Source organism: Dermochelys coriacea, chromosome 7 (genome assembly GCF_009764565.3).
Source record: "Dermochelys coriacea isolate rDerCor1 chromosome 7, rDerCor1.pri.v4, whole genome shotgun sequence".
Lineage (NCBI taxonomy): Eukaryota > Metazoa > Chordata > Testudines > Dermochelyidae > Dermochelys > Dermochelys coriacea.
Window position 1 is genome coordinate 508,304 of NC_050074.1, and position 24,287 is coordinate 532,590.

Here is a 24,287-nt window from a genome sequence, read left to right on the forward strand (position 1 = left end):
AAGTCTACACACTCGCACACAAAAAACATAAAAAGAAAAGGAGTACTTGTGGCACCTTAGAGACTAACAAATTTATTTGAGCATAAGCTTTCGTGAGCTACAGCTCACTTCATGCATTCAATGAAGTGAGTTGTAGCTCACGAAAGCTTATGCTCAAATAAATTTGTTAGTCTCTAAGGTGCCACAAGTATTCCTTTTCTTTTTGTGAATACAGACTAACACGGCTGCTACTCTGAAACCTGTCATTATACAAAAAACATATACTTTATGGGGCCACGCCAGATTCCTTTACCACCACCAGAGCATGCTTGCTAACAGACAGATTTTCCACAAAGTCCAGCCCCATTTCAACAGTACAGCAGAGCCTGCAAACCACAGAAATGGCTTGCCTGCAGCTCCTGGGTTGTATGGCAGCCTGTATGTTTGTGACACCCTTAGCAAGGGTACGCTTTCTGTGTCTTCAAGCCTGGCTGAGAACCATCTACACTTCCAACAATACAGTCTATTCAAGTGGATGTCCATATCTCAGAGAGTTCTCAATTTTCTCAGTTGGTGGAAAGGTCCCCAAAAGGTATGGGTGGGAGTTCCATTTTAGCAACCCCTTCCCACAAGGATCATCTCTACATATGCCTCCCTGCTAGACTAGGGCATGCACTTCCAAGGCTTCACTGTGTAGGTCAAATGGGCCCCACAGGACGCAATCCTCCATATCAGCATCCTGGAACTCAGGATAGCGTTATGCTTGCCCGCAGTTCCTTTCCCATGTCGGGCCCCCAACCAGAATAATGATGGACAACAGAGCAGCAATATATTATCTCAAATGACAAGGAGTAGCAAGATCCCATTCGTTCTGTGCCGAATCCATAAGATTATGGAACTGTTGCATATCACATCACATACAGATCTCAGTGGTTTACCTACCAGGACTGCAGAATACAGTAGCAGACTCCCTCTGCCTCAACCATAAGTGGGAGCTGAATGATGTGGTATGCCGAAGGACACATCTTACCTGGGGCCATCCGGAGATAGGTCTCTCCACAACACCATCCAATGCAAAGTGCAGATGATTCTGTTCAGGAGGCCAGGGAGCACAGCAGCCACTTGACGGGAGGTGCCCTAGTCATCTTTTGACCCCATGTATCTCTGTGTGATCATCTCCCAACACCATCACTACTCAAAGTCCAGATCAGAAACAGGAGAAATTAGTAGCCCTCCACATTGCAGCATCATGACCAAGGCAGGTATGGTTTCCAGAGCTTGTTTGCATGTCTCAGCAACTGCCTCCACCTTCCCCTGACAGCAGAGTTCTTCACCAAGGAGTTGGGATCGCTCCCTCCCTCCCCCAACCTTCCCCTCAAGGCCTGACTACTAGATGGCTCTCTGGTATAGAACAAGACTGCTTTCCAGAGGGACAAACAGTGCTGCTCCATAGTGGAGAACCTACCTTCAGCAGTGGAAACATTTTCATTTTTGGTGCAGCCGCCAATCTATACCTCCTGTTGAGTCTTGTCTGACACACATTCTTGATTATCTGCTAAATTTAAAAACCACAGGATTATCGCTGAGCTCAGTTAAGATTAGTTTGGCAGCTATCACAACTTTTCACCTCCCAGTGAGGGGTTTTCAGTCTTCACTCATCCAGTGACTGACATTTATCAAAGGCCTGTTCAACCATTTTCCTCCTTTCAAAGAACCTACTCTGCAGTCGGACCTCATCTTAGTCCCTACTGCACTGAGGAAACATCCATTAGAACATATGGAAAGCTGTCCCCTCCAAGGGTGATAGCTCATTCCACCAGGGTCTCGTCTACCATGTGGCCCTACTAAAACATTTGTATCTCAGACATCTTCAAGCCAGTCACCTGGTCTTCGGCACACCCTTTCCAGCGCTATACTCTCAAACCTGCTTTCAGAGCCAACACTGCCTTTGGTGATTCTTTTCTATACTCTCTACTGAATCGGCCTCCTTAGCACCCTTCTCCATAATTGAAGTACTGCTCAGGAATCACCTCATGTGGAACACTTTTATAGGGACTCTACTTGAAGAAGGAGAGGTTACTTACCTTCTAAAGTAACTGGAGTTCTTCGAGATGTGATTCCATATGGGTTTTCCACTGCCCGCCCTCCTTTCCCTCTGCCTTGGAGTTTTCTGATTGTTCTTTTCCAGCTGAGAAAAAACTAGAGTGGCAGCAGGTCCACACCCTCACCCCGGAGCATGACAGTGTGTTGGTCACAGGCTCTGACCTGCAGATGCTGCTGCTGAAAGTCTCTCATCAAGAGGGCATGGGCATGTTCTGGTGTGGAGCACTCATAGAGACGTACTTCTCAGAGAACTCCAGTTACTGTACAAGGTAAGTAACCTTTCCTTTTTTTCGGCCTTTCATAACTCGGAAAAAGTCTCCTCTGATTAGCCTTAAATTTGCAAAGAAATTCTCCTCTGGGAAGAGTTTTATTAATGCATACAGCACTCTGAGCCTGCGTGGCACTTTACAGACATAAAGCGACAGCTCCGAGCACTGAGGGCCTTGCATCTAAATATGACATGTCAGAGCAGAGGATGACTATAAATGGCAAGAGCATCAGAACACTGGTGTTAGCTCTTGGTCTTATAAAGGCTTTTTTTTAAAGTTTGCCCTTTAATAATAAAGTTAGGAACCATCTCTGGCATGACTGTTGGGTGGAGGTTAGCAATGCAAGGATTTGGAAGGAAGTGATGCGTGCGATATTGCCACACAGAAGGGTGGAGGGAAGGAGGTCAGATTAAGGCTTAGAATGGAAACGTGTTATCCTTACTGCTGATCTGCAGTGTCTTATTGTTCTTCATGTATGGCGGTGTGGAGCTCACTGTTGCATGTGCGCCTCATGTACATGACAGCTGATTTTTGACAAAAACCTTTGGGGCCACGTTTGCTATCTCCTGCCTCTTTACAGGAGCACAAAGACCAGGGCAGCCAGGACGCTCTGTTCTCTCTTACACAGCACTGAGACAGAACATAGCAAGTATCCAACCTGCTAGTTCTTAGCTTTGGCTAAATTTCTTCAAACTCTTACCAAAAAAACCCTTTGTAACACTTCTGATTCTCTGATGTACAGCCTTCCTGAAATATTTTACAGTCAGCATCTGTGTACAGGGATTCTCAACATGAGGAATTCAAACCTTCAGGCTTCAAGCTGCACCCATCCTGCAGTGGACTAATTCCTCTGAAATATGGACCCAGCAGGTGCCTCATCTGCTTAGGAGAGTCCCAGAAAACAAGCAGATCCTCAGAATGCCATTCTTTCTCTGTAAGAACACACAAGCCTCAGGAAGCATGGTTGAAGCTTCGTTTCTTGGAACAGTCTATGAAGGTCTCTTCAGATCCTGAGAAGATGAGATTTAGGGTCCAAGTAGTGGACAAGGTAGCTTCACCAGCATCCGATCTAGCAAAGCAGCAACTCCAAAGACCAGCATGGAGAAGAGACCACTGAGGAAAGATCCGGCACCAAAGTAGGACCACATGAGCGCAGCAGGTGCTATCAGCACCAAAGCAGATGATGACAGTCTCAGGATCGGTCTGACACTGAGCTCTGAACATAGAGGCAGAGCTCAGTTCCTTCCATGAGACCACCTGATGCCTCAAAAGATAAAGCCACCAAACCCCACACAGCATTTAGGACTAATAAGGAATACCCCGCAGCACAAAATAAGCCTTCTCTGACACCGATCCCAGCTCCAGCAACTCATCCCTGAGCATCAGCACTGCAGCTGAAAATGAGCTACTACAAAAACCAGGGCCATCAGTATTGCAGCATCTACGGGTACCAATGCAAGCCCCTGAATACACTGTATACCTTGGCACCGCCCATGGAGGAGGTCTGTTCCTTTCCATCACTAGGGCATACATTTTCAGCACCTTCAAGCTTGGAAACCACCTTCTCTGAGATCTGTGGTAAACATCACTGAGAGGTCTGCCAGCTCTCCTCATAGGACTTAGCTGCTGTCTCATTAGCAATGACATTGGACTGACCAGTACTAGTCAAGCTAGCTATACCTCTCTTGCATACTGCCTGGCTCTCTTGGGTTTCCTGGGCCTATTCTCACAGGCCTCTCTGAGTGGTCTCCAACACATTCTAGGAAGAGATCACTTTCCCTGCCTGCTCCTCTGGCCAGACCACCAGGGCAGAGCAACAGCAACATCCTGTTTCACTACCAAAGGTCCTGACTACTACTTCACCCAACAAGGCGGTGATCTCAGCATGAGATGACTTCATAAATTCCAAGGCCAGAAGAGCCCATTGTGATCATCTAGTTTGACCTCCAGTATAACAGAGGCCAGAGAACTTTGCCAGTGTATTTCCTAGAGCTCCTTAAAAGAGTTGCTGAGACTCTGGAGAAAGAGAGTACAATCACATCAGAGAAATCTCATAAGTTGTTTAATGGTCTGACAGCTCCCGGTCACCCAGAACCATCCTCCACATAAATGAGGAGTTGCTCGACCTGGCGAAGACCCTGTAGTGGTCGCTGGCCGCAGTAACAATGACTGCAAAATGACTGGAGAAATGGTGTCAGGTCCCTCAGCCTGGATTTGAGTACTTATATGCCCACCCCAGCCCAGGCTTCTTAGTCATTACAGTGCTCCAGGAAAAATCTAAATCAAACAATAACTCCTAAGGACAAAGATGCAAACAGCTTAACCTGCTTGGGAGAAAATCTTACTCCTTTGCCTCTTTATAAGTCCAAGTGGCAAACTACCCAATGTTCCTGACCAAAAATGACTTTTTGGGCTGGGGTAGCGTTGACATCTTCTCTCTCAAAATAAGGGCAATACTCAAGAAAGGCTAGTTGGTGGCAGACAACTTTACAGGCAGAAATGGACTTCTCCGATGCTGCAGCCAAGTCTATGGACATGGCAGTGACTGGGCACACAGCATTCTGGCTCCAAGCATCAGGCATCTCTAGGGAGATACAGGCCATGATCAAGGATGCCCTTGGAGGACACAGACTCAAAGCCCACCTGGGGACTTGCACACCAGCCCCATATCACAAGTCTTACTGTCCTTAACCCAAGTTGAGACAATAGGTACCATCCTTTCACTCCGAGTACCATTCCATGAAGAAGCCAAAATTCAATAGGAGTTGTCAGCCTTCTGCCTCCATGACATCCCCTCACCCTATAGCACTTCAACAGATGTGACAGGACTCAGGAGCCACACTAGTTTCAGTCCGGAGAGCACCCCTTTGGAAGCTACCTCGCCCCATGCCACCAAGCATGGTGAACAATGACATCAGACAGATGGGTGCTAGAGATCATCTCCTCCTCCAGTTGCACCGCTGAATTTCAGAGGAATGGGCTTCTGCCCCGAGTATTTCCTTATTCAGAAGAGGGCCTCCATCTTATCCTAGAACAGAGGAGACTCAACTAATGCACATGCCATCTCAGGTTTAGGATGGTAATGCTCATATCCACCGTTCCATCTCTCTAGGATCTAGACTAGTTCTTGGCTCTCGACTTGCAGGATGCATACATCCACATTGCCGTCCACCTCGCACACAGGAAGTATCTGAGATTCATACTGTGCAGCCAATCATTGCCTATGCAGGTGTCACACTCTGGAGTTCAATCCAGACCAGTGAGAAGTTGTCACTGCCTGCCCCTTAGCCTGGGGTGCCTCACAGTGCTTTGCTGTGCGGCTTCCAACCAGGGCTACTCACAACTAGCCTACCAGCATGCAAGTCACACCCTGAGTGTCTGTGTGCTAGACAGCCCCGGGTCAGCAGCCACACTTTGGCTTCCACCAGTCATGGTAACCACTAGCAGGGTGACCCCAACATACTCCCAGTCCTGAATTTTCCCCAAAACCTGTGTTGTGCACCGTCCATCTCTCTCCTTAAAGTGTAAACCTCAGTTAAACTAGCAAGTTGTGTATAAATCCTATTTCAACTACACCACTGTTACATTCTGGGGTGCAATCCAGACCAGGGAGTGTTTGTCACCACCTGCACCATAACGTTGGGATCTAGAAGTTCAAAGCATTGTGAGGCACTGAAGGCTATGGGACAGATGGTGACCCAATCTCTCCCTGGTCTGTATTGCGACCCAGAATGTGACAACAGAGTACTGCTCTTTGGCCTCTCCACAGCACAGGTTGTAATCGCAATGGTGGCAGCACGCTTAGGGAATTGATGTAGACTTTTGTGAATGAACAGTTGGCTGATAATGGTCTCCCAGCAGAAGACCGCAGCAACCCTGGAGTAAATTCTCATGAAAGCTCCTTCACTGGAGGTTTTCAAAAGGAGGCTGGATAGCCATCTGTCTTGGATGGTTTAAAGCAACAAATCCTACATCTTGGCAGCGGGTTAGATTACACGACTCTTGCAGTCCCTGCTAAACCTGTGGTTCTATGAAATGCTCTGTCTGCTCTCCTGGTGAGGAGTCTTTGTGAACTACTAAGCTGGGTATGGGCGACGGGATGAATCACCTGATAATTACCTGTTCTGTTCATTCCCTCTGGGGCACCTGGCATTGGCCACTGTCATAAGACAGGATACTGGACTAGTCTGACCCAGTATGGCCGTTCTTATGATAAATCATCTGTCACCATCACAGACAATAGAGTTTGTAGGAGCTGTGATTGACTGTTGATCACAGAGAGCTCACCTGCAAGAGGCCAGGTTTCAGACACTAGCAAGGGACCTAAGATCAAAACAACAATAGTGCGTTTGTGTCTGGGGCTGCTCAGCCGCATGTCAGCATGCATGTATGTGACACTCCCATGATAGATCTGTTTACCAGAGGACAGTGCTAAGTGCCCATAATTTGGCTCCAGAGGAAGCATGAGTCCAAGCTTCTTACCAACTACTTGCCTGCTACAGTGGGCTCCAAACTTCCTGTATGCCTTTACCCCAATCTCTCTGATCTCCATAGACAGCACAAGGCTGCACTTCTCCCAATAGCTTTCTACTGGCCTAGGCATATCTCCATCCATCTCCCAATCTGCTCAGACATGATATCCCAGCACAGTGGCCCAATATTGCACCTCGACCCACATTAGTTGAATCTGACCTGAAAGTTGGCTGGCTGCACACCACAGGCAGACTTTTCTCAATAAGAAATCCTCATGCAGTACAGGAAGCAGTCTGTTGGGAAGACCTACTCCTTCAAGTGAAAATTGTTCTCCATATAGAAAATCCAGCATCATCTGGAACCCGTTGAGGCTCCAATACCCCAGATTCTTGACTGTATGCTTCACCTGAAACAGGCTGGCTTGGCATTTAATTCAGTCAGAGTCCACTTTCCAACAGTATTAGTGTGTCACATTCTGATACAGTCATACTCAGTCTTGTCACATCTGACAGTATTGAGATTCCGCAAGGGCCTGCCACATACTTACTTGTCTGGCAGAGACCTGACTCCTACAAGGGCTCTCAGCTTACTCCTCCTAAAGTTCATGGAGCCTCCATTCACGCCACTGTCAGAGTGTTCAATAAATCTTCTTATGCCTAAGGTAGTCTTCCTAGTAGCTATCGCAGCACAGTGTGTCCACTAGCTCCACACCCTCCTGGCCAGACCTTTTTACACTTCTTTCTCAGGGACAAGCTGATTCTGAGAAGCGATGTCTCTTGCCTGTTTCCATAGTCTTGCTTTCTTACCTGGACAGGACCAAATGCTTCCTCATCTCTTTGTGGCTATATCTGTCTTGTTGAAAGGCAGCCATTTCATCACAGAGAATTTAAGTGGATCAGAGAAATGTAGGGCTGGAAGGGATTTTGAGAAGTCATCAAGTCCAGTCCCCTTCACTGAGGCAGGACTACACCATCTCTGACAGGTGTTTGTCCAACCTGTTCTTTAAAACCTGCAGTTACAGGTATTCCACAACCTCCCTTGGGAGCTGTCAAGGTTCCTTCCCCCCTCTGAACTCTAGGGTACAGATGTGGGGACCTGCATGAAAATCTCCTAAGCTTACTTTTACCAGCTTAGGTTAAAACTTCCCCAAGGTACAAACTATTTTACCCTTTGCCCTTGGACTTCCACTGCCACCACCAAACGTCCGGGTTTATTTTTTGAGAAAGCGTTGTTTGGAAATGTCTTTCTCTCCAAAATCCTCACAAAAACCTTGCACCCCCCTGCCTGGGGAAGGCTTGATAAAAATCCTCACCAATTTGCATAGGTGACCACAGCCCCAAACCCTTGGATCTTAAGAACAATGAAAAAAGGATTCAGTTTCTTACAAGAAGAATTTTAATATAAGAAAAGGTTAAAAAAAAAATCACCTCTGTAAAATCAGGATGGTAAATACTTTACAGGGTAATTAGATTCAAAACATAGAGAATCCCTCTAGGCAAAACCTTAAGTTACAAGAAGGACACAAAGACAAGAATATTCATTCTATTCAGCACAGTCTAATTTCTCAGCCATTTAAAGAAATCATAATCTAATGGATATCTAACTAGATTACTTACTAAGTTCTAAGACTCCATTCCTGTTCTGTCCCTGGCAAAAGCATCACACAGACAGACAGACCCTTTGTTTCTCCCTCCCTCCAGCTTTGAAAGTATCTTGTCTCCTCATTGGTCATTGTGGTCAGGTGCCAGCGAGGTTATCCTAGCTTCTTAACCCTTTACAGGTGAAAGGGTTTTTCCTCTGGCCAGGAGGGATTTTAAAGGTGTTTACCCTTCCCTTTATATTTATGACAGGAGCCTATTCCAGAGGTTCACTACCCTGTATAGTTAGAAAACTTTTCCTAGTATCTAACCTACATCTCCCTTGCAGCAGATTATAAACCCAATACTACTTGTAATACTTTTTGTTGTCATGGAGCACTGCTGATCACTCCTCCTTTGTAACAGCCCTGAACAGATTTGAAGATTTATCAGGTCGGTCCCTCAGTCGTCTTTTCTTAAGACTAAATATGCTCAGTTTTTTTTAACCTTTCCTCATAAGACAGGTTTTCTAAGCGTTGTATAGTTTTTGTTGCTCTCCTCTGGACTCTCACCAATTTGTCCACATCTTTCCTAAAGTGTGGTACCCAGAATTGGGCACAGCCCTCCAGCTGAGGTCTCGCTAGTGCTGAATAGGGCAGGACATTTGCTTCTTGTGTCTTACATACAACACTGCTCCAGTTAATGCGTTCCAGAGTGTTAGCCTTTTCACAACTGTAGGATATTGTTGACTCATTCAATTTGTGATCCACTGTAACTCCCAGGTACTTTTCAGCTGTATTACTGCCTAGCCAGGTAGTCCTCATTTTGTAATTGTGCATGTGAAGTTTTTTTCCCCTTCCTAAGTGAAGTACTTTGCACTTGTCTTTATTGAATTTCATCTTCTTGAATTCAGACCAATTCTCTAATTTGTCAAGGTTGTTTTAGATTCTAATCCTGCCCTCCGGAGTGCCAGCCACTCCTCCCACTTTAGTGTCATTTGCAAATTTTGTAAGCTTCTCTTCACTCCATTATCTAAGTCAGGGGTTGGCAACCTTTCAGAAGTGTGGGCCGAGTCTTCATTTATTCACTTTAATTTAAGGTTTCACGTGCCGGAAATACATTTTAATGTTTTTTAGAAGATCTCTCTCCCTATAAAAGTCTATATATTATATAACTAAACTATTGTTGTATTGTAAAATAAACAAGGTTTTCAAAATGTTTAAGAAGCTTCATTTAAAATTAAATTAAAATGTTGATCTTATGCCGCTGGCCCACTCAGCCCGCTGCTGGTCTGGGGTTCCGTTCACCTAGGCCAATAGCAGGCTGAGCGGGGCCTGCGGCCAGGACCCCAGACCAGCAGCGGGCTGTGCGGGGCCGACGGCCGGGACCCCAGACCGGCAGTGGGCTGAACTGCTCAGGGGTTCCATCTGCCGGCTTCTGCCAGCCAGGATCCCAGCTGCTGGACCCGCTCAGCCCGCTGCCAGTCTGGGGTCCCAGCCCTGCCCACATACAGTGGGTACCTACCTTCTCCCTGGTTCTGGCCCATTCTCTGTCCCTCTCTCTACACTGAGCTGAGGGTGGGAGGGGTGCAGGTGGGAATGTGGGGGGGTGCAGGAGTTCCCGTTTGGTGCTCAGGGTAGGGGTGGAGATGTGGGGGGTGCATGGGGTGTGGGGGGGCCTGTGGATGTGGGGCGGTGCAAGGATCAGGGCAGAGGGCTGGGGGCCTGTGAGGGGGGTGCAGGTGTCAGGGCATGGGGTGTGGGGGGCCTGGGGATGTGTGGGGGTGCCAGAGTCAGGGCTGGGGTCGTGGGGGCGGTGAAAGAGTCAAGCAGAGGGTTGGGGGTGTGTGAGGGGGGTACAGGGCTCAGGGCAGGGGCCTGGGGGGTGTGCAGGGCTCAGGGCAGAGGGCTGGGTGTGTGTGTGAGGGGGGCAGGGCTGGGGGTGTGGGCTGGGGTTGTGGGATGCTCATGGCAGGGGACTGGAGGGGGTATGCCACCCTTCTCCCCCCCCTCTCCAAGGCTTTGCCTCCGCTTCTTCTCTGTCTCCGCCGGGAGCAGCGAGCACACTGATCCCGCTCCTCCCCCACCCCCTTGCGAGGGCCATCAGCTGATCGGACGGCAGGAAGGGATGTAGAGGAGGAGGGGCAGGAACCCAGCACACTGGGAAGAGGCATGGGAGCCGACAGGACCAAGCTTCTGCCCCCTGCCCCCTGTCCCCGCGGGAGGGGGCAGGGGGTGGAGAAGAGCAGGCCGGGCTGGGCAGGGCAGGATTTTTAATGGCACCCTTCTGCTGCCCCGCAGGCCGCAGCATGCCATTAAAAATGGGCTCACGTGCCATCTTTGGCACGCGTGCCATAGGTTGCCGACCCCTGATCTAAGTCATTAATGAAAATATGAACTATTATAGGACCTAAGACTGATTCCTGCAGGACCCCACAAGTTATACATCCTCCCAGTTTGACAGTGAACTGTTGATAACTACTCTTTACTACCATCTTTCAACATGTTGTGTAACCACCTTATAGTAATGTCATTTAGACTATATTTCCCTACTTTGCTTATGAGACTAGCCTGTGGGACTGTGTCAAAATCCTTATTAAAATCAAGATATAGCTCATCTACTGCTTCCCTTCTATTCACTGAACCAGTAATTGTGTCAAAGAAGAAACTTAAACTCGTTTTGCATGATCTGTTCTCTACAAATCCATGCTAGCTATTCCTTATATCCCTATTGTCCTCTGGCTGCTTTCCTTGAGTAGGTCCTCAAGGAATCAATTTTGAAGCACTTAAAGGAGAGGAACATGATCAGGAACAGTCAGCATGGATTCACCAAGGGCAAGTCATAACTGACTAACCTGATTGCCTTCTATGTTGAGATAACTGCCCCTGTGGAAGAGGGGAAAGCAGTGGACATGTTATTCCTTGACTTTTTAGCAAAGTTTTTGATACGGTCTCCCACAGTATTCTTGCCAGAAAGTTAAAGTAGTGTGGGCTGGATAAATGTACTATAAGGTGGACAGAAAACTTGCTAGATCATTGGGCTTAATGTATAGTGATCAATGGCTCCTTGTCTAGTTGGCAGCCAGTATCAAGCAGGGTGCCCCAAGGGTCAGTCCTGGGGGCAGTTTTGTTCAATATCTTCATTAATGATCTGGAGGATGGCGTGGACTGCACCCTCAGCAAGTTTGCAGATGATACTAAACTGGGAGGAGTGGTAAATACACTGGAGGGTAGGATACAGCAGGACCTAGACAAATTAGAGGATTGGGCAAAATGAAATCTGATGAGGTTCAACAAGGACAAGTGCAGAGTCCTGCACTTAGGGTGGAAGAATCCCATGCACCGCTACAGACTAGGGACTGAATGGCTCGGTAGCAGTTCTGCAGAAAAGGACCTAGGGGTTAAAGTGGACGAGAAGCTGGATATGAGTCAACAGTGTGCCCTTGTTGCTAAGAAGGCTAATGGCATTTTGGGATGTATAAGTAGGGGCATTGCCAGCAGATCGAGGGACTTGATCGTTCCCCTCTATTCGACATTGGTGAGGCCTCATCTGGAGTACTGTGTCCAGTTTTGGGCCCCATACTACAAGAAGGATGTGGAGAAATTGGAAAGAGTCCAGCGGAGGGCAACAAAAATGTTTAGGGGACTGGAGCACATGACTTTTGAGGTGAGGCTGAGGGAACTGGGATTATTTAGTCTGCGGAAGAGAAGAATGAGGGGGGATTTGATAGCTGCTTTCAACTACCTGAAAGGGGGTTCCAAAGAGGATGGATCTAGACTGTTCTCAGTGGTAGCAGATGACAGAACAAGGAGTAATGATTTCAAGTTGCAGTGGGGGAGGTTTGAGGAAATATTGTCTCTTTGAGGAACTGCCAGCTCCCCTGAACTCCTTTATTCCTTTGTTTTCCCCATGAGCCCTGACCTACCAGTTCTTTGAGTTTGTTAAAGTCTGTTTTTCAAAGTCCATTGTCCTTATTCTGCTGCTTTTAGTCCTTTCTTTCCTTAAAGTAACTAAGTCTGTCATTTCATGATCACATTCACCCAAACTGCCTTCCACCTTCAAATTGGCAATCAGTTTCTCTATTGGTCAGGATCAAGTCTAAAATGGCTCTCCCCCTGGTTAGTTCTTCCACCTTCTGCAATGAGAAGTTGTCCCCAGTACAGTCCAATAAATTACTGGAAATTGTGTTTTGCCATGTTACTTTTCCAACAGATGTCTGGGTGGTTTGTCCCTAATTACTACCAACTCTTGTGTTTTGGATATTTCTCATGTTTGTTTTAGAAATGCCTCATCCCCCTCCACTTTGTGATTTGCCTATAGTAAAACCCTTGCCCTGACATCATCCCTATTTTCCCCTTTTTATCTTTACCCAGAGTCTTTCAACCAGTCTGCGTCTCATCTCCTTCTAGACCTCAGGACAGGTCTATATATTGTTGATACATAATACACCACCTCCCTTTTTATCTTGCCTCTCTTTCATGAACAAGCTGTAGCCCTTCATGCAAGTATTCCAGTATGAGACTTGTCCCACCAAGTGTCTGTGGTGCTAATTATCATAATTTCTTATCTGCTAATACTTCCAGTTCTTCCTGTTTGTTCTCCACACTCCTTGCATTTGTGTAAAGACATCTAAGATGTTGAGCAGATTCACCCATTCTTTGTTGCTTGTCTGACCCTATTTTAATTTTCCATGTCTTCACCGACACAGCAACATCTAGTCTTCTGTTTTTATGCTTACCTGTGGGCTTTTGTCACCTGCCCTCTTTGAACCTAGTTTAAAGCCCTCCTTGCTAGGTTGGCAAGTCGGTGCGTGAAAATATTCTTCTGCTTCTTGATCAGGTGAATCCTGTCTCTTCCCAGCAGACCTCCTTCCCAGAACAGCACCCAGTGGTCAAGGAAGTCAAGGCCTGCCTGCTGACACCATCTGTGCAGCCATCCATTCATCTCCAGGATGTGCCTGTCCCTGCCTGGGACTGTACCCTCAACCAGGAGGACAGACACCACCACCACCTGCACTCCCACAGCCCTGTAGTCACTGCTGATCTGCCCAGGGTCATACCTGGCAGTATTCATGCCCATACGGATGAGCAGCATGGACTAGTGGTCAGAGGAATGGAGGAGCCTCAGCAATCTTTCAGAGATTGCAGTATGTCCACTTGGCATCAGCTGGCTAGTGAGCCTTTCCCTCCAAATGTTAGGGCATGCTCTGTCCCAAGGAAGAGACAGGGTCTTCCGCCTGCTTCAGAAACTTGCCAGTGTGTGAGATCTGTAAAGCTGCGCTGTGGAGCGCCCCATTCAGTTTTGTCAAGCATGATGCCTTGGACATGGTGGCTAGTCTGATGCCAGGTTCAGAAGAGCAGTATTCCAACTGGTATTGACTGATGTGGCTGGCACACCTCAATCTCACTGCCTAGAGGGGATACTGTTTGCCAGTCACCTCCAGGGGTATCTGCTTCAACACATACTAGAAGACCACTCATTTCCCCTACAGTAACTGTGGTTCTACAGGATGTTGTAGTCCCTGTGGATCCCACAGCCTGCCCTCCAGCCCAGTCTTTCGGAGTCCTCAGCTTCAAAGGTTTGAACTGTGAGGGAACTGAGGGAGGGTTGTGGCTGCGCCACCCTTCGTGCCCTCATGCAGAAGCACCAGGAGGCTCAGAGCACAGACGCAGCCCCAACAGATACGACTGTGAAAAAGTTAAAAGATTTTGTGCACATGAGGCTCATGCTCCCCTACAGTGTGCTCCATGCCAACTACAACATCTTGAAGAACCAGTCACTGGCGGGTAAATAACCGTTCTTTACTCCTGCTGGTGGCTCTTGTGTGGTGTTGGGATTCTCCAGATTGCTGTTAGTTAACTTCTTTTGGCTTCAAAGGCCCCAATGACTTGAGGTGCTGGGTGGTGCTCCTGCCTTACCTACAGCAGGACTGTGGAACAAGATAACTGGAGTGCACACAGTTGAGCTTAGGAGAGAACAGGTGTGGCCCTGGTCCAGGAAGTGAAGTTTAAGCCTTGACTGTGCTATGTCTTCTAGGTACTGCTGAGGGAGACACCCCAGAAGGTCTCAGTTCTGCACTCAAAGGACCAGCAGTTTACAGCCCTTCTAGATATAGCTACCAGGTAAGAGCCATCATTGATTTCTAGTCAAAAGCAAGCATTAGAACCTGCAGTTCATTGTCGGCAACTGGTCAGGTTGTTTGAACATCAAACAGTGTTGCTAAGTGGGGGTTAGTAGAGAGAGGAGGAAATCTTTGTGACACTTTTTCTCTCCCTCCTTCAATCTTCTCCCGCTCCTGCAGGCTGACAGCCCCCGAGCAGAGTCCCAGGTCCTCCTTCAGCAGAGTTCCTCCCCCTACAGAGGACACTCTACTCCACCTCTTGGATACAGTTACCGAGCAGCTCCACCAAGAACAGGACACAACCCCGCTCAGGGCTCGTCGGGAGCTTCCATTTCGTCCACCTCCTATTCCAGCCCTGCCCATTCAGTTTCCACGGACTCCCCAGCTCTGTTTGCAGGGAATTCTGGGTATTACAGCAGCCAGCAGCACTCTGGAAGTAGCATTAATAGCAACCTTCTGAAGAAGAGTCACTCTACTGCTGCCAGTCCAGCACAGCAGGTTGCTGCAGACTCAGTATCCTTGGGGTCGGTTTCTCAGCCTTGCACAGGAGCATCAGGTTTCAGCTCTGTTCCCCATAGTTCCAGATCATTGCAGTCAGACTTGCGGACTATCAGCCTGCCTAATTCTGGGCAGCCTGCTCTCCACCAGAGCTCCAGAGGGCCAGGGGTTTCCAGTTCACAGCACTATCCACACCATGTGGGAGGCAGTGTCCATCAGTATAGACTGCAGCAGCTTCAAGGTCCAGGAGTAAAGACTCAGACAGGACTTTCCTAGGGATGCCTGGATTCAAGGAGGACTGAATTGCCCATAACTCCTTCCAGCTGCCTCTGGAAGTGGCTTCTGGGCCAATGCTGGGAGCTTGCACCTGATGCTGGGGGCCCAGGGGGTCAGATGCTGGAGTCTGGAGTAAATGAGTGAGATTTATGAGCAGAGGCAGCCTCTGCCATTAGAGGAGGATGCAAATTTCTCTGAGGCAGAGACTAGCAAAGCTGGATACATTGTAGAAAAGCAAATGGTTCTAAGTGCAATGACTGCAATGCAGCCTCTGTCTCCTGTCCATGCCCATAGCTGTAGTCACTTGTGCAGTAAGGACATCTTTTTAAGTATGAAAACAATTTAAAGAAAATTCTGGGGGAAGTTAAACTCCAATCCCAAAGCTCTCTTGTAGGTCAGGTTCTCAGTGCATCTGGGGGGGCTTTCATCCGTTATGATCATTCCAGTCACAACAGACCAGCACATGCACCACCTTTGGGCCTGGGCTGTGACCCCCACAACCAGACCCATTTCCATTGTGACAGACTCCAAGAACTGGTCAGTTAGCACTGGGACTAGGAGACAGTGAGGGTGAGGGGGGCTCTGTAGGATATAACTAAACTGGGGCAGTTCCTGTGACTGTCACTAATGGGGATCTGTGAATGTTTGTCACTAGCTGGGAAACTGAATTGGGGTCGTATGCTGCAGTGTATCATCAACGGGAAGGTCTCCATGAACATAGTCACTGTGTGACATTGGGGGTTGGGTGTTGAGTAGGGGTGACATTGTGGCGTCACTGCTATGGGGGCTGTCCAAATGAGTCATGTTCATACTGGGGTCTGTGCGTGGGCTGTGGAATGTGTGTCCCAGAGTGCATGGTTGGTGGGGACTCCAGGCCTTGGTAAGTTGGGTGCCGTAGGTGTAAAGTATCACACACAGTAAATGTGAGCCTGGGGGTCACATGCATAGAGTGGCGCCAAAGCCAGCCCAAAGGGGGTGTGCCTTCAGTTCAGCCCCATACAATTGCCAGCTTCTTTCTCACTTGTTTACTGTAATATCAGGCGTGTTTTTATTTATCTAATTTTATATTCAGTTATAACCATATTAGGTTAGCTAATATACAACAGGTAGAGTCCCTGGTGCTGCAGTGGGCCTTCTCCTTTTTCTCTTGGACGAGATAATGCTGTGAGTCTGTCTCCCTGTCTTTCAAATGCAGAGTCTTCTTCCTTTTTTAGGGCTGTTACAAGTTCTCTACTTCATAATTGAAATCAGGTGTTTGTTCAAGGTAGGGGAGACTTTTAAAATATTAAAACAAAGTAACTTTCTCCAACAGTCTGGCTGAGTGTGTGTTGGGGATGGAACTTGTCACCTGGAACACGGGTGTCTCTGTATACTGTATAAAATAGGTGTAAACTTCACTCAGTTTAGACCTGGGTGTGTAGTCTCCCATTTCATGCTGTGTGCAGCATGGGCAGGCAGGCTCTGCCCTGCCTAGTGGCAGCAGTGGATTTGGGGTTTGGGAGCAGCATGCAGAGGTTCCAGCACCTCAGCATGTGCAGGGTGCAGAAGGGAGGCACCCTAGAAAGCTCTTGGAAAGGTGGGGGCTGCAGCTTCTGACTCTAGTGGGGTTTTTACACCATGCTGTAACATTTGAACTTTCACAAGAGATGTAATAATTTTGATAATAAAAATACTTAACTTGAAAAACAACATTTTGGAATTTCCCTTCCCATTTTTTAGCGGCTTTAATGTCCTCGCCCTGAGAACAGACATACGGCCAGGTATTTTATGCATCTCTGCCCTGCTTTGCCCCCCTACCTGTAACCCAGGTATATAAAGCATTGCAGAGGTCTTGAGGCAAGGAGAAAACTGCATGTATCAGTAAAGGAGATCTGGTAGTTGCAGAACAAATCTTGAATTCTGATTTGGGTTATTATCGTGGGCAAGTCACACAACCTGCTCATTTGTCAGCTCAGCTGGAATATTGAGTAAAATTCAGAATCCCCAGGGAGATTACATGCTGCCTTGGAATTGAATTTTCCCAGGGATTCCTGAGTTGCTTCCCTGGAATCATGAGATTCCCTGTAGTTAGCCACCCACTATTTCATCAGCCCTTAGCAGCTCATGATGTGTACTGATCCGAAGAGGGGTTGCCTTGAGTTGGCATCGTATTGTGATACGCAGTAGAATTTTTTTTAAAAATGACATGAAATGCTCACAAGATAAGCAAAAAGTCAACTTAACATTTTCTGGAAGACATAATAACTTTCAATGAAGAGAATTAATCACTTTCCACTTTACAACTTTTATTATGTAAATCTGCTGTTAGAAATTATCAGGCTCTAAGTGTTAAAATTCTGGTTCTTTACATAGATCCAATTCTTCCTGGATATTGAAAAAAAATCTTTTGAACATCTGTGCATCCTACATCCTACGCACTCTTGAAGTGGCCAGTGAGATTATCACATCACTGGGTGTCAAAACAAGAGAACAATCTCTCTGGCCAAGCTGCACAACATCGTTCCATTACACAGTTCAGTAGTCTGAGTCTTCAGCTGCCTTCTCCCAGTTGGCCTTTTCATTTAAAAAGCCTTTGACCAGACTTCATATCTCACAAAACAAAAGTTTACCTTGTATGGGTCACTCATAGTTTAGCTATGAACAGGAAGGTCATAGGTGATCAAGGTTCTAAATACTTGTTTTATTGAAAGGGATATGAGGAAAACCTTTTTCTAGGATGGTATGTGGCCCCAGGATAGGAAAGTTAGATTTTTTTTTTCCTCCCTTACTGCTTTCTTGATTCTGACTTTACAGTAACTTCATCCTTTAAAGATACCATCTGTTTGGGATTCTCACTCTTGGCTCTGAGCACAAGACTGGCAAAAATCCCCTAGTTTTTGTTTTTCTGTTGTATTTTTACCCCTGAGGCAGAGTGTGATAGAAGGGTAGAGCACAAGCCAAGCGCCTATTAGCTGTTCTGTATCACACCCCTGAATGTTGCAGCCAGTTCCTCCAGTTGAGCAGGAAGTAAAGGAACTTCCTGCAGGGGAATGCACCTCATGAGCCATCCAGCTCATTGCATGTTCCCAGTGACACTTTAATGGATACCTTTTCCATAGCTATACCTGCCTTCTAGTCAGATCTGGTTAGTTGTCTGAAAGACTTGAGGCCATTGGGACACTTTGGTATGGTGAGTTGGTTTTTTCGGATGGTGTTGCTGCTAACTTAGGGAGGGATTGTTTCTAGTTAAGTCCTATGGGGATCTGTTCCTGGGCCAGTGCAATTCAATATCTTTATTAACAATCTGGAAGAAAATATAAAATTATTGCTGGTAAAATTATTGCTGATAAAAACAAATTCATATTATGGTAAATGATGGGAACAGGTCAGTTATACAGACCAGCCAGGATTGCTTGGTAAGATGGACTAATTTAAACAAAAGATACAATGTAATACAGCTAAATGCAAGGTTATATATCTAGGAGCAGAGAGTAGATCACACATAGGGGGCGTCTATACTAGTGACTGTTCACTTGTCCATGCATGTGATTGTGCCCTAACCCCGCTGTTGTCCACCCCTAAATCCCAGAAGCACATGTGTGAAGGCAGGTAAGCTAGCATGCATGAGAGATGTGAGGCAATTTAGCTGAAAATTGACTATATTCTCAGCTAGCATAGAGTGTCTGCGCAAACGGAGATGTGAACCATGAACACTGCTCCCCACTGTCCTTTGCATCTCTGGAAAATCCTGCCCCTATGCCTGCCTAGCAGTGAAATGGACAGGGAAAAAGACAACTGAACTTTATTTGCGTCCCTGAAGTTTCATATCAGCGCCACAAGCCCCTTGCCTCTCCACTGCAAAGGGACACCACACTCTGTTTATCCAGCAGTCAGACTGTGGCACAGCCCCATGGCAGTGTGGATGGGGGTTAGGTACCTAGTCTTGAGCATCTGCAGTCCTCCACCCCCATTCCCATAATGCACTGAACCCTTTTCTTCCTGACCCTTACCCAGTCTACAAAGGTACCTGTCTCCCTGTCGTCACAAGCCGTAGCGAGCTGTGCTGACCACAGCACTCTACACATTATGCAGGTGACAACGGATCCTGCTCCAACAGCAGCTTCCTGGCCTGCTGACCACACCCAGATGCTGATCAATGTGGGGTGGGATTATACCATCCTCCACAACTTGTCCTGGAGCAGCAGGAACTCCTGTACTGCCGAGTTTCATGGAGGCTGGAGCAGGCAGGTGTTCGGTTGGCTCTGGCCCATTAAGCACTGAGGCTTCTGTATAGGAGGGCCAAAGACTCCAGCAGTGATTTTGTGAGGGCTCATTGTGCATGCCCCTCCTGCAATGTACTGGACCAGGTGCTGTCCAGGGCTCCCTGTACAAAGCTTGAAGTGTCTCACAAGCCCCTCATCAACCCTACTGGCCTCATTGTCCAACAGTGATGAGGGCCAGGGAGAGAGGGAAGCAGGGACCACAGGGGATGTCCTGCAGGACAAGGAGCATGTGTTTCTGCACCTCTAACTGGAGGAGTTAGTGGAAGAAGCCCCCCTACCTCCCCCTCCCCTGAATCTGAGGAGAATCCCAAGCTACAGCAGGAACCAGAACCTGAGGCTGGTAAGTTAAAATGGATCCCCACCCTCCCTGCCAACTCTCACCTCTTGCTCTGGTGCTAAATTCCTGATTTTAAGATCCCAGTCATTTGAAGTACTGTGCTTATCCTCCCTGGATAAGATGCCATGCATTGCTCTGCCTCTGAGAGACTGAACTGCAATGGTGAAACCAAGGCATTGTCATGCGCCATCTCCTTATCAAACTTCTCCAACTTCACCCCTCCATCCAGCCCCAGCTCTGCTCCACCCTGAAATGGGCCCCGAGCAAGAGATGGTTATAAATCAATTATTTTATTGATTTCCAATTAATCACTGTTACACATTTGGCTAAAGCTATTTCTTAAAAACAGATTAACAAAACATCACTGTGCCCTTGTGTCTGCATTTCTTGGCCAGCATTCAGGCAGCGTTGGGCCCAAGGCTACGTGGACTGGGAGAAGGGAGAGGCATGTTAGAAAGGTCCCATTTGGGGATGGGACAGTTGTAAAAAACGTATAGTTGGTTGTCTAAAGTTAGTAACAGCTTTCTTCTGTCCCTTGGAAGATTACACAGTTTCAGTGCTTCTCCCAATCCCCTGATCTTACTGTCCCCTTTCAAATGGGAGCTGCATGGATAAGGATGGGGGTGGAGGGAGAGGGAGGGAAGGGAAAAGAACACCAGTTGTAGAACACTTTGGTTGTCTGAGGATAAGTTAGGCACAGCAGTCCTTTCTCTCTTGGAAGAGTACAGGGTTTTGTTTTGTTTTTTACCACCCTTGTCCCTGGTGTCTGGCCTCTCCTTCCACCATGCTGTGCTGCACAAGCTAGGGGAAATAGGGTGGGGGAAGGATCCAGTCTGACTGCTGGATAAACAGAGTGTGGTGTCCCTTTGCAGTGGAGAGGCAAGGGGCTTGTGGTGCTGATATGAAACTTCAGGGACGCAAATAAAGTTCAGTTGTCTTTTTCCTTGTCCATTTCACTGTTAGGCAGGCATAGAAGCAGGATTTTCCAGAGATGCATCCGATGAAGTGAGCTGTAGCTCACAAAAGCTTATGCTCAAATAAATTTTAGTCTCTAAGGTGCCACAAGTACTCCTTTTCTTTTTTTAAAGGACAGTGGGGAGCGGTGTTCATGGTTCACATCTCCCTTTGCGCAGACACTCTACACTAGCTGAGAATATAGTCAATTTTCAGCCAAATTGCCTCCCAGCCCTTTAAACATATTTTAGCAAATTTCTGGTGTAGCAGAAACTCCAGCTGCATCTTAAGGTTAAATGGCAGTTCAAATCTGCTTGGTCCACCTTCATAGCTGACCAAACCCCTCCATTCAATAATATGTAGAGGGGTGACCATTAGCAGAACCATCCCCTCCACAGGACTGGAAAGCCACGGCCACTTCCCTTTTCAGTCCTGGTACCTTGAAAACTGCCATGTTCTCCAAAGGGCGGGCAGCCTTTAAAGAAGAAATTGCAAACTGGTAACTTAGCCCCTAGAAAGAGCTGCCACCAACCCCTTGAGGCTCTATGAATGTTTAAAAAACGCTACATTTTTCTTGCCATTAGTAGCCTCTGATCCTTCCTCATGGGCTTCAAAAGTTGGCTGAGAACCAAGGATAGTCCAACCATGACATTCCTGGAATGCTGAAAAATATCAAAATTGTGGGCTTTTACATCAGTTTTATTGTATGGGAGGATTTCTCAGCTTCTTCCAAAGAGGGGAGGAAAAATATAATTGTACCTTTTCTTTGCATTGGCAGGATCTTCGTTTCCTGAGAGGGAAACTATTTCACGAGCAGGGCTGGAGCAGCACCGCAGATGCAGAGGGAGAAGGACCCTGGTATAGCTGCTCAGAGGGACGGACAGGAGCCAGTTGAATTTCTCAAGGCACAGGAGGATCAGGCTCCTCAGCTGGAAGAGACACTGATGAACTGGCTCAAGCCACAGGAGACATGCCATTGGGAGCTCTCCCTCATAGAGAGGCTCATAGAACCAGTGGCCAAATGAATTCAACCTCCTCCTGGTGTCTCCTGTCCATCCCTTTGAGCAGCAACCTGCTGCTGAGGCCACTGAACGAGTTAGTGTATCCCTGCTGCTGCTCAGGGTGCTGCTGAGCTGGAGGATCCTATTTCAAGGACCGCCTCTTCCAAGTGACCGAGTGGAGAACAGGGAGCCTGCTAGACTCCTGGGACCTCACCCTCCAGTGGCACCAAAACCCCTCCCAGGGGCTCCTCCCGTAGTGACCATCTGTGGGAATCATAGAATCATAGAATATCAGGGTTGGAAGGGACCCCAGAAGGTCATCTAGTCCAACCCCCTGCTCAAAGCAGGACCAAGTCCCAGTTAAATCATCCTAGCCAGGGCTTTGTCAAGCCTGACCTTAAAAACCTCTAAGGAAGGAGATTCTACCACCTCCCTAGGTAACGCATTCCAGTGTTTCACCACCCTCTTAGTGAAAAAGTTTTTCCTAATATCCAATCTAAACCTCCCCCATTGCAACTTGAGACCATTACTCCTCGTTCTGTCATCTGCTACCATTGAGAACAGTCTAGAGCCATCCTCTTTGAAACCCCCTTTCAGGTAGTTGAAAGCAGCTATCAAATCCCCCCTCATTCTTCTCTTCTGCAGACTAAACAATCCCAGCTCCCTCAGCCTCTCCTCATAAGTCATGTGCTCTAGACCCCTAATCATTTTTGTTGCCCTTCGCTGTACTCTTTCCAATTTATCCACATCCTTCTTGTAGTGTGGAGCCCAAAACTGGACACAGTACTCCAGATGAGGCCTCACCAGTGTCGAATAGAGGGGAACGATCACGTCCCTCGATCTGCTCGCTATGCCCCTACTTATACATCCCAAAATGCCATTGGCCTTCTTGGCAACAAGGGCACACTGCTGACTCATATCCAGCTTCTCGTCCACTGTCACCCCTAGGTCCTTTTCCGCAGAACTGCTGCCGAGCCATTCGGTCCCTAGTCTGTAGCGGTGCATTGGATTCTTCCATCCTAAGTGCAGGACCCTGCACTTATCCTTATTGAACCTCATTAGATTTCTTTTGGCCCAATCCTCCAATTTGTCTAGGTCCTTCTGTATCCTATCCCTCCCCTCCAGCGTATCTACCACTCCTCCCAGTTTAGTATCATCCGCAAATTTGCTGAGAGTGCAATCCACACCATCCTCCAGATCATTTATGAAGATATTGAACAAAACGGGCCCCAGGACCGACCCCTGGGGCACTCCACTTGACACCGGCTGCCAACTAGACATGGAGCCATTGATCACTACCCGTTGAGCCCGACAATCTAGCCAGCTTTCTACCCACCTTATAGTGCATTCATCCAGCCCATACTTCCTTAACTTGCTGACAAGAATGCTGTGGGAGACCGTGTCAAAAGCTTTGCTAAAGTCAAGAAACAATACATCCACTGCTTTCCCTTCATCCACAGAACCAGTAATCTCATCATAAAAGGCGATTAGATTAGTCAGGCATGACCTTCCCTTGGTGAATCCATGCTGACTGTTCCTGATCACTTTCCTCTCCTCTAAGTGCTTCAGGATTGATTCTTTGAGGACCTGCTCCATGATTTTTCCAGGGACTGAGGTGAGGCTGACTGGCCTGTAGTTCCCAGGATCCTCCTTCTTCCCTTTTTTAAAGATGGGCACTACATTAGCCTTTTTCCAGTCATCCGGGACTTCCCCCGTTCGCCACGAGTTTTCAAAGATAATGGCCAAGGGCTCTGCAATCACAGCCGCCAATTCCTTCAGCACTCTCGGATGCAATTCGTCCGGCCCCATGGACTTGTGCACGTCCAGCTTTTCTAAATAGTCCCTAACCACCTCTATCTCTACAGAGGGCTGGCCATCTCTTCCCCATTTTGTGATGCCCAGCACAGCAGTCTGGGAGCTGACCTTGTTAGTGAAAACAGAGGCAAAAAAAGCATTGAGTACATTAGCTTTTTCCACATCCTCTGTCACTAGCTTGCCTCCCTCATTCAGTAAGGGGCCCACACTTTCCTTGGCTTTCTTCTTGTTGCCAACATACCTGAAGAAACCCTTCTTGTTACTCTTGACATCTCTTGCTAGCTGCAGCTCCAGGTGCGATTTGGCCCTCCTGATATCTTTCCTACATGCCCGAGCAATATTTTTATACTCTTCCCTGGTCATATGTCCAACCTTCCACTTCTTGTAAGCTTCTTTTTTATGTTTAAGATCCGCTAGGATTTCACCATTAAGCCAAGCTGGTCGCCTGCCATATTTACTATTCTTTCGACTCATCGGGATGGTTTGTCCCTGTAACCTCAACAGGGATTCCTTGAAATACAGCCAGCTCTCCTGGACTCCCTTCCCTTTCATGTAAGTCCCCCAGGGGATCCTGGCCATCTGTTCCCTGAGGGAGTCAAAGTCTGCTTTCCTGAAGTCCAGG

The 24,287-nt window shown here is 47.5% G+C and overlaps 1 protein-coding gene across 12 annotated transcripts in view; it reads left to right on the forward strand.

The window, feature by feature from the left end:
- The window catches only part of SETD5 (SET domain containing 5), a 164,723-nt gene extending 142,864 nt beyond the window's left edge, over positions 1 to 21,859 (forward strand). For 5 of the 12 annotated variants that reach the window (XM_043519857.1, XM_043519856.1, XM_043519858.1 and 2 more), the window contains 2 exons: positions 14,438 to 14,522; positions 14,693 to 16,981. In XM_043519857.1, the coding sequence (XP_043375792.1) occupies positions 14,438 to 14,522; positions 14,693 to 15,296 (689 nt within the window). In that variant the 3' untranslated portion in view covers positions 15,297 to 16,981. Of the gene's footprint in view, positions 1 to 13,246; positions 13,980 to 14,437; positions 14,524 to 14,692; positions 16,982 to 21,627 lie in introns of those variants that run through there. The other 7 variants (XM_038408361.2, XM_038408360.2, XR_006283001.1 and 4 more) reach the window with 6 other exon arrangements.
- Positions 21,860 to 24,287: the final 2,428 nt, after the last annotated feature.